General features: G+C 41.8%; 1 protein-coding gene across 3 annotated transcripts in view; it reads right to left on the reverse strand.

Moving 5' to 3' along the window:
* Positions 1-13,422, reverse strand: part of abca2 (ATP-binding cassette, sub-family A (ABC1), member 2) — a 178,220-nt gene that overhangs the window by 116,648 nt on the left and 48,150 nt on the right. For 2 of the 3 annotated variants that reach the window (XM_034171302.1, XM_034171300.1), the window contains exon 3: positions 6,344-6,346. The exons of the other annotated variant lie outside the window; for it this stretch is intronic. In XM_034171302.1, coding sequence (XP_034027193.1) covers positions 6,344-6,346 — 3 coding nt within the window. The remainder of the gene's footprint in view (positions 1-6,343; positions 6,347-13,422) is intronic. 3 annotated transcript variants of the gene reach the window in all.

Consider the following 13,422-nt stretch of genomic DNA (forward strand, 5'->3'; position numbering starts at 1 on the left):
TATACCGTCTGTGGTTAAACCTGAATTACTGACAAAAAGCATCAAGACGAGGACCCACTGTACCTCGAGTTATAATAAACACACACCAGCCGATAAAATGAATTCAGCTGTTTCCACCAACTCAGGGGACAATATAATTTGTCCCAGTGATTTTGTGGTTCCACAACTGAAACACATTAAATAAATAAAAATGGAAACCCAAAGCAATAATGATCCCAATTCTGAGCTTTAAATCTTATTTTCTGACAAAATACTCAATGCAACTACGTTTTTCATTATAACCTCAAACTGTAATAAGGCTGTAGCCATATTTCACTTCCTCATAAAGTCAAGGCGAATTGCAGAATACTGTACATTATTCCACACACTGCATGTCATCACATTGTTAATTATCCAAGCACGTTCCCTCTGTGTGTTTGTGTGTCAACACCGACTAAGGTGCTTTAGAGTCGATCCAACAGGGTCATGTCAATGACCTGCTGAACTCTGCACAAAAACAAAATGTACAAAGGAATGAGGGGAATATACTTGAAGCAGAGGCACATAATGTATATTTAACACCCACAGCACAGAAACACACCACAAGGATTAATACTTCCTGATTAGATCATTCAGGAAACAGTATTTGTACCTCCACCAAGGACGCTGTGTTTATGCCTTGTTGTTTAGCTTTGGCTTATCAACGGGTTTAACTGAACTCACATACGCCAATTTTCAAAAGTCTTAGGGAAAATATTTTCCAAAAATATTCCCTGAAAACAGGGAGTCATAATATAATCAGGGCCATCTTATATTCAGAACAATACAGTGCCATTTGATTTAGAAACCACACCACTGTGTGTCAAATAAATAGCAGGATGTAAAACTGTGAAGTGTTCTGACAGGATGACGTAAACATAATTAGAAACTGTAATTTATCTTGGGCTTTCAAAGTAAAACTGCTTCAAAGTAATGAAATATAGAACAAATTGCTAAATGCAGCTTTCGATAAAAGCAGATTAATGGTACAAGACTACTACAGGTGAGGACCCCTTTGTAAATTATGCTCATACCAAACTCAAAATAAGAAAGATGGATGTGAAAAGTTCTCTTCAGCCACTCATAAACCACACAAACAAAACTCCTCATACAAATAGTTCTTGCATGAGTCCCAATGTGTGCTAATCCAATAAGAATATCTACTTTATTTCCATATGAGGTTATTCACAAACAATAAATGAGATATTTATTCACTAGGCCAACCCAAATCCCATAAAGACAATAAATAAAAAATTAAAAAAAAAACTGTTAAGTACACTGAAGAAAGTCTACGAGTAAGTACGTCCACAAACTTGGAGTGATTTACACTCTGTGAAGAGGACAGGATGAAAAATTCAGCAAAATATTTTGAGAAGCTTGTGGAAGGCTATCCTGAGGCTAACTGATTCAAGACAATGCAACCAAATACTAACAAAATGTTGAACATCTGACCTTCTGAAAAACTGGTCAATACTTGTTCAAATAAATCTTTCTCAGTCATCATTTTAAATAAAATTTCATGGCCACATATAAACAAACACATTCACACCTGCATGCACAACTACAGACAATTGTTAAAGTTTCCAATTCACCTAACCTGCATGTCTTTGGATGTGGGAGGAAGCCTGAGCACCCGGAGGGAACCCACACAAACACGGGGAGAACTGCAAACACCACATAAAAACCACCACATAGAAAGGCCCCAGGTGGGAATCAATCCCATGACCTTCTTACTGTGAGGCAACAGTGCCAACCACTAATCCACCGCACTGCCCTGAAATCAGAACCTGTAATTTGAATATTTTCATAATTCTTACACTGACAACAAAAACATGTTATCAATAAGAACAAGTAAACTATAAAACTCATGATAACAGACATGTTATAACACAGTTAACAGCAGAATGGAACAAACTGGCCATTTAGTCAGCTGAGGTTGCCAAACACACTGTATTTGTGCCTCTCCCATATCAACCGCTCCACAGTGACACAGTGACCAGGGTCTTTCTTGTCTGATGAGCGCTATAGCTGGGATAGCACTTAGAATCAAAGCTCTATGGTGACAAAGTGCCTTTATGTGCCAATGTGTGGCTTTACATGGAGTTGCCAGAGTTGGGTTTAGGGCTGAAACAATTCATACACACAGGGAGAAGACTAGCAGGCTCACACGTTACATGTCTATCCCAACAACATCATGATGAAATGACATCCCATATAAACCCAGACAACTCTGCATATGGGATAGAAGACAAAAACCTGAGACCTGTGATCGATGGCGATACAAAAAATATCTGGATGCATGAGTTAACATGATTTAAAATCTGAATAAGTCAGTATCACAGGCCGTCCCTGGTTCAGGCATTGGAACCGGCAGAATATCAGTCCAGAAATCAACATTGGGAGTCCGATACCTGCTGGGTGGACCTTAAACACAGTTCTTAATCAGTGCGGGAACTTTGTAATTCCAGCCTATGGTGTTCTGGTCAGTCATGTGTGATAATTCTGTACCCTGTGCAGAGTGACTCCACAAAACGCAATTAGACAATTATGTTCGTGGACTTCAGCTCGGTGTTCAACACCATCATCTCTGACATTCAAAAACTCTCCAACCTCTCTGTGCTCCCACCTGTCAGTGGATCTCCAACTTCCTGATGGACAGGACACACCAGGTGAGGCTGGGGAGCATCACATCCAGCACATGGACAATCAGCACTGGTGCCCCTCACAGGTGTATGCTCTCCCCATTGCTATTCTCCTTCTATACGAAGGACTGCACCTCAGAGAACTCCTCTGTTAAACTCCTGGGCCCGGTTTCAGAAAGCAGTCTAATCTTTAGTCAACTAAATTCACTTAATCGCCTAATCTTTTGACGTTAGTCGTTGCACAAAGCGCTTTGTCGGCTAAAGTTCTGCCTTACCCAACTAGAATGTATAGCCTGGTACAGAGGAGGCTAATCTCATTTTAGTCAACAAAACTTCAGTGTCTTACCAAAAAAAAAGAAGAAAAAAAAAGGCAGCTATCAGGTGCCACCACTTGATGGAACACTCAAGACCTACGTCGCTCATATTCCTCCAAAAAGAGAGTTTCCTCTGCTTTTGGCCGTGGATGTAACAGAAGACTGTCGTGTGTTTGCGACAGTTCTCACGTTAGCCACAGGGCATCGCTGTTACACTGAGTAGCGTTGTGTGCACAAAAGGCTTGATGGAAATGTAGAAGAACTGCTAAGCTAAGAGCTAAGCACAACATTCTGTAGTTCATATGTGTCCGTACGTGTTAATAAAGGCACGAAAGAAATGCTGGATAGTTCATGACAATGACCAACCCAGAAGTAAACAAAACTCTCACGCATTGGAGGCGTTTCTTGGCAACGGCGCTTGCGAGGCCACTATGCCAGTGAAAATCAGTCAATGTAAGATGACTAATCTACAAGTATAGCTGTTAATGTGAAAGGGTGATTAGATGGATAATGTTGGGCAACTAACTGTAGTTGACAAAGTAAGTTTAATAGACTAAAAGATTAGACCACTTTATGAAACTGGGCCCTGAAGTTTGTGGACAACAACACCATCATTGGTCTCATCCAGAATGGTGACGAGGCTGCATACAGACAGGAGGTGGAACAGTTGGTCATCTGGTGTGGTCAGAACAACCTGGAGCTGAACCCACTCAAGACTGTAACCCCTCCCATCCTCAACAACACTGTGCCTACTGTGGACACTTTCCTGTTCCTGGGATCCACCATGTCCCAAGATCTGAAGTGGACCTACCACACAGACTCCATCAGGGAAAAGGCATAGCAGAGGACTTCCTCAGACAGCTCAGTAAGATCATCCTGCCACAGGAACTGCTCATCATCTTCTACACATTCATCATCCAGTCTGTCCTGTGCATCTCTTTAAAACTTTCCTTTTTGCTAAGGCTTATAGTTAGGGCTGGATCAGGTGACCCTGGACCATCCCTTGGTTATGCTGCTTTAGACGTAGACTGTGGGGGGGTTCCCATGATGCACTGTTTCTTTCTCTTTTTGCTTTGTATGCATCACTCTGCATTTAATCATTAGTGATCGATCTCTGCCCCCCTCCACAGCATGTCTTTTTCCTGGTTCTCTCCCTCAGCCCCAACCAGTCTCAGCAGAAGACTGCCTCTCCCTGAGCCTGGTTCTGCTGGAGGTTTCTTCCTGTTAAAGGGGAGTTTTTCCTTCCCACTGTAGCCAAGTGCTTGCTCACAGGGGGTCGTTTTGACCGTTGGGGTTTTTCATAATTATTGTATGGCCTTGCCTTACAATATAGAGCGCCTTGGGGCAACTGTCTGTTGTGATCTGGCGCTATATAAAAAAAAAGTTGATTGATTGATTGATCTCCATCTCTGTTTGGTTTCCCTCTGCCTCCAAACATGACAGGCACAGACTTCAACAAACTGTCAGGTCTGCAGAAAAAAAATCATCAGAGCCAGCCTGCCCTCCATCCGGGACTTATACCGGTGCAGGGCAAGGAAGTGAGCTGGTAACATCTATGCAGACGCTTCACACACTGGACACAAACTGTTTAAACTCCTCCCCTTTGGTTGATGTTACAGAGCTGTGTACATCAAAACAACCAGACACAGAAACAGTTTCTTTCCACAGGCTGTCACACTGATGAACAACTTAACCTGCCAAAAAACTCACTAAATCGCATACCTCATGTACAACTTCAATCTGTTTGTCTGTTCTCCTTTGCACACATTTTTTTTTTTGCACTTTTTTGATTATGAATTATTTAGTGTATATTTATATATTCTGGTACAGAGAGTGCAGTTCAAACCAGAGTCAAATTCCTTGTATTCTTGTAGCTAATTGGCCAATAAAGGCTATTCTGATTCTGAATTAGCACATGCCCAGGGCCAGAATTCAGACTGTCAGCACATTAAAGTAGACCTGCACTGAAATAAATGCACTTAATGCATTTACACACAAGATCCTTCTGAATGTAGTAAAGTAAATCTGCAAGCCCAGATCTGTCATTCAACGGAGAAATCTTCATTTAAAAATGACAAATTTACAGCTAAAATTTAGCCCTCCGCAAAACTGTCATCACATCCGGAACGCTGCCGAGACGTCAGGGAAAAGACCCTATCCCAGCATGCATTGCGCATGCCAACTGTAATTTGTGGATTTACGTCAGTTTGCATCTGCACCTTTTTCTTGTCTTATACGGAAGGATCTACTTTTTTTAAAACTTCATATTGTCTTGCCGCACGTTTGGTGAGTACACATTTCTTTTATTTGTGCTTGAAAATTATTTTTGGGGACTTTTCATACGCCTGTTTGATTGAGTGGTGTTGCATTGAAAATCGACTGTCTTTCGCCTCGGGTGTTATGTCGCAGGGCACGGAGGCGAGACCCGCAAAGAATTCAAGTCATTAAAAAGATATAAACCTCTCTCAGCAGCCACGGAGCTCTGCGGCTCCGATTACCGAGACGTGCGGCGCTGCGGATTTTGCCGCAAGAAGTCTGTCCTTGCGAGCAACAGGTGTCACCGGGCGCTCCGCATCAAAACGGCAAGCGTAGTCTCTGGACTTGTGCCAAGTTGGCTGCACCTCCATTCAGTAGACAGAGCCGTGTCTGCGACTGCACAGCAGACATGGGGGTGTGAGTGGCCCGCGGCGGAATTTAACGAGCGCATGCACTCGGTAAGCGCATCAGAGGCAGTGAGAACGAGGCGTCGGGGAAGAACGGCGCCTGCTGTCGATGTCGCCGCTGATCTGAGCATGCAGAGCTGTATCTCGCATTCATTGCAGCTTACTTTTGGATGTTGAAACCAGGATGTGTATAACAGTAACATTACTAACAGATAAAATCAATTTCAATGCGGGATCGGACTGAATGCGGGAGCGTGTCATCTTGTCCCCGACGTCATGGAAATGATCCGGATGTACAAACTGTTTTCGTGGAGGGCTAAATTTTAGCTGCAAATTTGTCATTTTTAAACAAAGCTTTCTCCGCCGAATTACAAATTTGGGCTTACAGATTTACTTTACTGCATTCACAAGGGTCTTATAAATACATATCAGCTATTTCTTTCTGAAATCTGACCACATTTATTTCAATGCAGGTCTACTTTAAGTAGGACCCGTTTAATGTAAGTAAATGAGTGTGGGCGGTTGGGGCTCTCAGTATATTGGGGACTACGATACCAAGATATTACAAAATTACTTTTTTTACAAAGCAATGCATATTTTGGGCCTTGGTGGAGGTATGCACAGCAAAATGTAATGTTCTAGTTTTCATTAATGAACAAGGTCAGTCAATTTCATGGTCCAGTAAGAAACTGAGGATCACACTTACAAACTGGTCCATCCAACATGAACAGAACATGCACCATGCAGAGGACAGAAAGAAAACAAATACAGAAATCCAGAAAGAGAGAAAGATTCAAAGAAAGATGAGAGAAACAAGACAGAGGTAGAGTTAAAAACAAAGATAAAATGCTAAATAAATCTGTTCCTACAATGTTGGCAGACAACAAGTCTACTGAGAAACTAAAACATGAACTATGGACAGAATCAAATTTAAGAAAACATGACAAGGAACACAAAAACAGACATTACATTGCTAATTGCATGCTACTACATCTAGAAGGCCTCACCTGTGAATTAGCAAAGCAACACATTGGCTTTTTTGAAAAGCAGTTCTGTGCAGAACCACAGAATTTCAGATAGCAGGCATACTTACCGCGGCATCATTCAGTAAAAGTGTTTGTTTCCCGTATTAATTCTACATAACTGAAATAAAACTGGAAAAATGTGTAACAGTGGGCATGAACAATACCTATAGTGGTGCTCCAAAGTTTACAGAAATGATTTTACTTCATACATCCATTAAAAAAAATCTTCAAGAATGTGGAACAAGTTTTAAATACTTTGGTATTCTAGGTAGGTTTTCTGAAATCAACACGGTCAAAATTCTGGATATACCCCCTTAGGTTAATAGGTCAGTAGTTCTGAAAGCCCCAATCTATCACAACCATCTTCAGTCTGGTCCTCTCAGTCCCTCTGATCCACTGCAATAAACTAAGGATGTAGAAGAACCAAGACCCCTAAAGTGCCAGGTCTAGTTCCTTTATTGTTACCTCTAACCTTTGTGCCTATAGCAATTGCCCCTCCTGTAGGTCAAGAGTGGGATGTGCCAGTTGTGCTGCAAGAAGGCTCCCCCTGCAGCGCAGGAATTGAACATAGCCCCCTGTATGCCAATTACAGAGATGCACTCAGGGTAGGCCACCAGACGGGTACAGATACTAAGATGTTATTGGGATGACTACTGTTAAGGTAGGGGAAGTGTCACACTGTATTGGGCCATGGGTTTGTACGGGGCTTCACATGTGTGCAGTGTATTGTGTGAACGACATGTATGGATCATTGTGCCATCATGATCGTGTAGTGCATTTACTTGATCATGGGTGTATCAAATCAATGGCACCTGCTGCTAACTGCCTCACTCTGGCATCTGTGATTCTATTGGTTCATCATGGATCCAGTTCCTGGTAAGAATGACTCTTGTAGGCTTCCTTGTGTGGCCAAAAAACAGGCCTCCTGGTGCAGTTTGGCTGGGGCTAGTCTGGACGTTCACCGTTATTCTAAATAAAGGGAACTACCCTTAGCAAATGATGGATGTGTGTGGGCGTTTATTCTGTGGCATGTCATCAGGTTGTCCGAGGTCCCACCCCATGTGTGTTCACCATGCTTTGACCAGGAAGGAAGGACTGGCATCGATGATTGCAATGCTTTACAGATCAGCCAACTTGCGACATGCACTGAAGGGAAGGAGCCAAACTATAACCGGAACGTTTGCTGGTTACTAATTGCTTGTTTTTCCCCATCAGCTGTGGGCATTGGATTTCAGGAGGCCTGGAGTGGATTCTCACTGCTCATCTGAAGAGCAGTCTCCCCTACTGGCGTGGGGTGGAACAGCAGGATTTGTTTGTTTTACATTGAACTGAGCAGTTGTGGAGTATAACCATGGGTGGACACTGCGAGGATTCAGGAACTGTGACTTGGGACTGGTTTAAATAGTTTTGGAAAGATATTTTTAACATATTTATAAAATTGCATATTTTATCAAGAAGAATAAAAATAAAAAAGGAAACTAAACTTTTTCTCCATGTGGCTGTGACACAGAATCTGAACCGAAAGGTGAACCCAGTGCTTGAGAAACAGCATTACATTCTATCACTGATCATGGATGACAGCATTCATTATGGACCAGCGTGCAGTAGAATGGGAGTCTAATGAGCCCAGTGCAAATCGAAGAAGATCATAAATACAAGTCAGGAATGTCTCTTGGAGCCATTTCTATACATGCAGATTCCAAGATAATCCATTCACACGGTTGTAAACAAGTCCAAGCTATTGGGAGGTATAGCCACTTTGCGTCTTCTTCCAGGTCTTCCAGGCAAACTGTTACCCTCAGATGAACAGAAATAGATTTGGACAGCTAGGAACAAAGCAGAAACCATAAAGGCACAGGCCTGCTATGATCAGTGTCGACAGTCAATCCACTTTTACGCTGGCCTGGACTGAGAGGCTACTGTCCGAAACACAAACCCCTACTACCAATATCTTCAGGCACAAATAAAGATTGCAGTTGACCACATGGACAAAGGAAAAAAAAAAAATAATAATTTAGAGGTAATGTTTATGGTCAGGCGAGAGATATGAGTTGTCTGACCACAATGACCAGAGGTTATAAACTGAGTAAACATGGGGAATTCAGCACCAATAACAGCGTATGACCGGTGAAGCATGGTGGCAGTAACATCATGCTCTAAGCCTATATAAGTCTAGGATGCCATATTAACATGTTGTTACAGCTTGACATGCCAGAATATTCACAGGTCAGCTTTAGAAACACGCATTGGTGCTGCAGTCACCACCTTATACAACTGTCACCATCTGCAGCCAGGAGTTACGGTGCATCCCGAAAGTATTCACACCACTTCACGTTTTCCACATTTTGGTACTTTACAACCTTATTCCAAAATGGATGAGATTCTTTTTTTTTTTCCTCAAAATTCAACACACAATACCTCCTAATGACAATGCAAAAAAAAGTTTTTTGTGAGATTTTTGCACATTTATTCAAATAAAAAAATAAGAAATCACATGTACATATAAGTATTCACAGCCGTTGCCATGAAGCTCTAAATTGAGCTCAGGTGCCTCCTGTTTCCACTGATCATCCTTGAGATGTTCCTACAGCTTAATTGGAGTCCACCTGGGGTAAATTCAGTTGATTGGACAGGATTAAAAAAAAAAAAAAAAAACACACACCTGTCTACATATAAGGTCCCACAGTTGACAGTCAGAGCACAAACCAAGCATGAAGTCAAAGGAATTGTTTGCAGACCTCTGAGACAGGATTGTCTTAAGGCACAAATCTGGGGAAGGGTACAGAAACATTTCTGCTGCTTTGAAGGTGCCAATGAGCACATCCATACATGGAAGAAGTTCAGATCCACCGGGACTCTTCCTGGTCACCCGTCTAAACTGAGTGATCAGGAGAGAAGGACCTTAGTCGGGGAAGTGACCAAGAACCCGATGGTCACTCTGTCAGAGCTCAAGAATTCCTACATGGAGAGAGGAGAACCTTCCAGAAGGACAACAATCTCTGCAGCAATCCACCAATCAGGCCTGTGTGGTACAGTGCCCAGACCGAGGCCACCCCTTAGTAAAAGGCACATGGCAGCCCACCTGGAGTTTGGCAAAAGGCACCTGAAAGACTCAGACCATCAGAAACAAAATTCTCTGGTCTGATAAGACAAAGATTGAACTCTTTGGTGTGCCAGGGGTCATGTTTGACAGAAACCAGGCACCATCCCTACAGTGAAGCATAGTGGTGGCAGCATCATGCTGTGGGGATGTTTTTCAGCAGCAGGAACTGGGAGACTAGTCAGGATTGAGGGAAATATGAATGCAGCAATGTACAGAGACATCCTGGATGAAAACCTGCTCCAGAGCGCTCTGGACGTCAGACTGGGTCGATGGTTCATCTTTCAGCAGGTCAATGACCCTAAACACACAGCCAAGATATCAAAGGAGTGGCTTCAGGACAACTATGTGAATGTCCTTGAGTGGCCCAGCCAGAGTCCAGACCTGAATCTGATTGAACATCTCTGGAGAGATCTGAAAATGGCTGTGCAACGACGCTCCCCATCCAACCTGATGGAGCTTGAGAGCTGCTGCAAAGAGGAATGGGCAAAACTGCCTAAAGATGTTTGTGGCATCATATTCAAGAACACTTGAGACTGTAATTGCTGCCAAAGATGCATCAACAAAGTATTGAGCACAGGGTGTGAATACTTACGCACGTGTGATTTTTTTTCTAGGTATATACAGTGAGGAAAATAAGAATTTGAACACCCTGCGATTTTGCAAGTTCTCCCACTTAGAAATCACGGAAGGGTCTGAAATTTTCATCTTAGGTGCATGTCCACTGTGAGAGACATAATCTAAAAAAAAAAAAAAAAAAAAAAAAATCTGGAAATCACAATGTATGATTTTTTTTAAATAATTTATTTGTATGTTACTGCTGCAAATAAGTATTTGAACACCTGTGAAAATCAATGTTAATATTTGGTACAGTAAGTAGCCTTTGCTTGCAATTACAGAGGTCAAACGTTTCCTGTAGTTCTTGACCAAGTTTTCACACACTGCAGCAGATTTTGGTCCACTCCTCCATACAGATCTTCTCTAGATCTTTCAGATTTGGAGTTTCAGCTCCTTCCAAAGATTTTCTATTGAGTTCAGGTCTGGAGACTGACCAGGCCATTCCAGGACCTTGAAATGCTTTTTACGGAGCCCCTCCTTAGTTGCCCTGGCTGTGTGTTTGGGCTGTGTGTCATGCTGGAAGACCAAGCCATGACCCATCTTCAATGCTCTTACTGAAGGAAGGAGGTTGTTTGCCAAAATCTCGCAATACATGACCCCATCCATCCTCCCTTCAATACGGTGCAGTCGTCCTGTCCCCTTTGCAGAAGAGCACCCCCAGAGTATGATGTTTCCACCCCCATGCTTCACGGTTGGGATGGTTTTCTTGGGGTTGTTCTCATCCTCTAAACATGGTAAGTGAAGTTGATTCCAAAAAGCTCTATTCTGGTCTCATCTGACCACATGACCTTCTCCCCTGCCTCGTCTGGATCATCCAGATGGTCACAGGTGAACTTCAAACAGGCCTGGAGATGTGCTGGCTTGAGCAGGGGGACCTTGCTGCCCTGCAGGATTTAAACCATGACAGCATCATGTGTTTGTAATGTAATCTTTGTGACTGTGGTCCCAGCTCTCTTCAGGTCATTGACCAGGTCCTCCTGTGTAGTTCTGAGCTTTTCAGAATCATCCTTACCCCACAAAGTCAGATCTTCCATGGAATCCCAGAATGAGGGAGATTGACAGTCATCTTGTGTTTCTTCCACTTTCTAATAAATAATCATAACAGTTGTTGTCTTCTACCAAGCTGCTTGCCTGTTGTCCTGTAGTCCATCACCACCTTGTGCAGGTCTACAGTTTTGTCCCTGGTGTCCTTAAGACAGCTTTTTGGTCTTGGCTATGGTGGACAGGTTGGAGTGTGATTGATTGAGTATGTGAACAGGTGCCTTTTATACAGGTAACAAGTTCAAACAGGTGCAATTAATACAGGTAAAGAGTGCAGAATAAGAGGGCTTCTTAAAGAAAAATTAACAGGTCTGTGAGAGCCAGAGTTCTTGCTGGTTGGTAGGTGTTCAAATACTTATTTTCCTCACTATATATATATAGATATATAGATATATCTATATATAGATATATCTATATATCTATATATCTAGATATATCTATATCTAGATATATCTATATCTATATCTATATATATAGATATATCTATATATATATATAGATATACTCAACAAAAATATAAACGCAACACTTTTGGTTTTGCTCCCATTTTGTATGAGATGAACTCAAAGATCTAAAACTTTTTCCACATACACAATATCACCATCACCATTTCTCTCAAATATTGTTCACAAACCAGTCTAAATCTGTGATAGTGAGCACTTCTCCTTTGCTGAGATAATCCATCCCACCTCACAGGTGTGCCATACCAAGATGCTGATTAGACACCATGATTAGTGCACAGGTGTGCCTTAGACTGCCCACAATAAAAGGCCACTCTGAAAGGTGCAGTTTTGTTTTATTGGGGGGGCATACCAGTCAGTATCTGGTGTGACCACCATTTGCCTCATGCAGTGCAACACATCTCCTTCGCATCATCTGTGAAGAGAACACCTCTCCAACGTGCCAAACACCAGCGAATGTGAGCATTTGCCCACTCAAGTCGGTTACGACGACGAACTGGAGTCAGGTCGAGACCCCGATGAGGACGACGAGCATGCAGATGAGCTTCCCTGAGACGGTTTCTGACAGTTTGTGCAGAAATTCTTTGGTTATGCAAACCGATTGTTTCAGCAGCTGTCCGAGTGGCTGGTCTCAGATGATCTTGGAGGTGAACATGTTGGATGTGGAGGTCCTGGACTGGTGTGGTTACACGTGGTCTGCGGTTGTGAGGCTGGTTGGATGTACTGCCAAATTCTCTGAAACGCCTTTGGAGATGGCTTATGGTAGAGAAATGAACATTCAATACACGAGCAACAGCTCTGGTTGACATTCCTGCTGTCAGCATGACAATTGCACGCTCCCTCAAATCTTGCGACATCTGTGACATTGTGCTGTTTGATAAAACTGCACCTTTCAGAGTGGCCTTTTATTGTGGACAGTCTAAGGCACACCTGTGCACTAATCATGGTGTCTAATCAGCATCTTCATCTTGATATGGCACACCTGTGAGGTGGGATGGATTATCTCAGCAAAGGAGAAGTGCTCACTATCACAGATTTAGACTGGTTTGTGAACAATATTTGAGGGAAATGGTGATATTGTGTATGTGGAAAAAGTTTTAGATCTTTGAGTTCATCTCGTACAAAATGGGAGCAAAACCAAAAGTGTTGCGTTTATATTTTTGTTGAGTGTATATATATATATATATATAGATATATATATATATATAGATATAGATATATATATATATATATATATATATATATATATATATATATATATAGATATATATATATATATATAGATATAGAGATAGATATATATAGATAGATAGATATAGAGATAGATATATATGGATAGATATATAGAGATAGATAGATAGAGATAGATATAGAGATAAATATAGAGATAGATAGATAGATAGATATATATATATATATATATATATATATATATATATACAGATATATATATAGATATATATATATATAGAGAGAGAGAGAGAGAGCGAGAGAGAGCGTTCAGAATAATAGCAGTGCTATGTGACTAAAAAGATTAATC

Source organism: Thalassophryne amazonica, chromosome 5, assembly GCF_902500255.1.
Source record: "Thalassophryne amazonica chromosome 5, fThaAma1.1, whole genome shotgun sequence".
Classification (NCBI taxonomy): Eukaryota; Metazoa; Chordata; class Actinopteri; order Batrachoidiformes; family Batrachoididae; genus Thalassophryne; species Thalassophryne amazonica.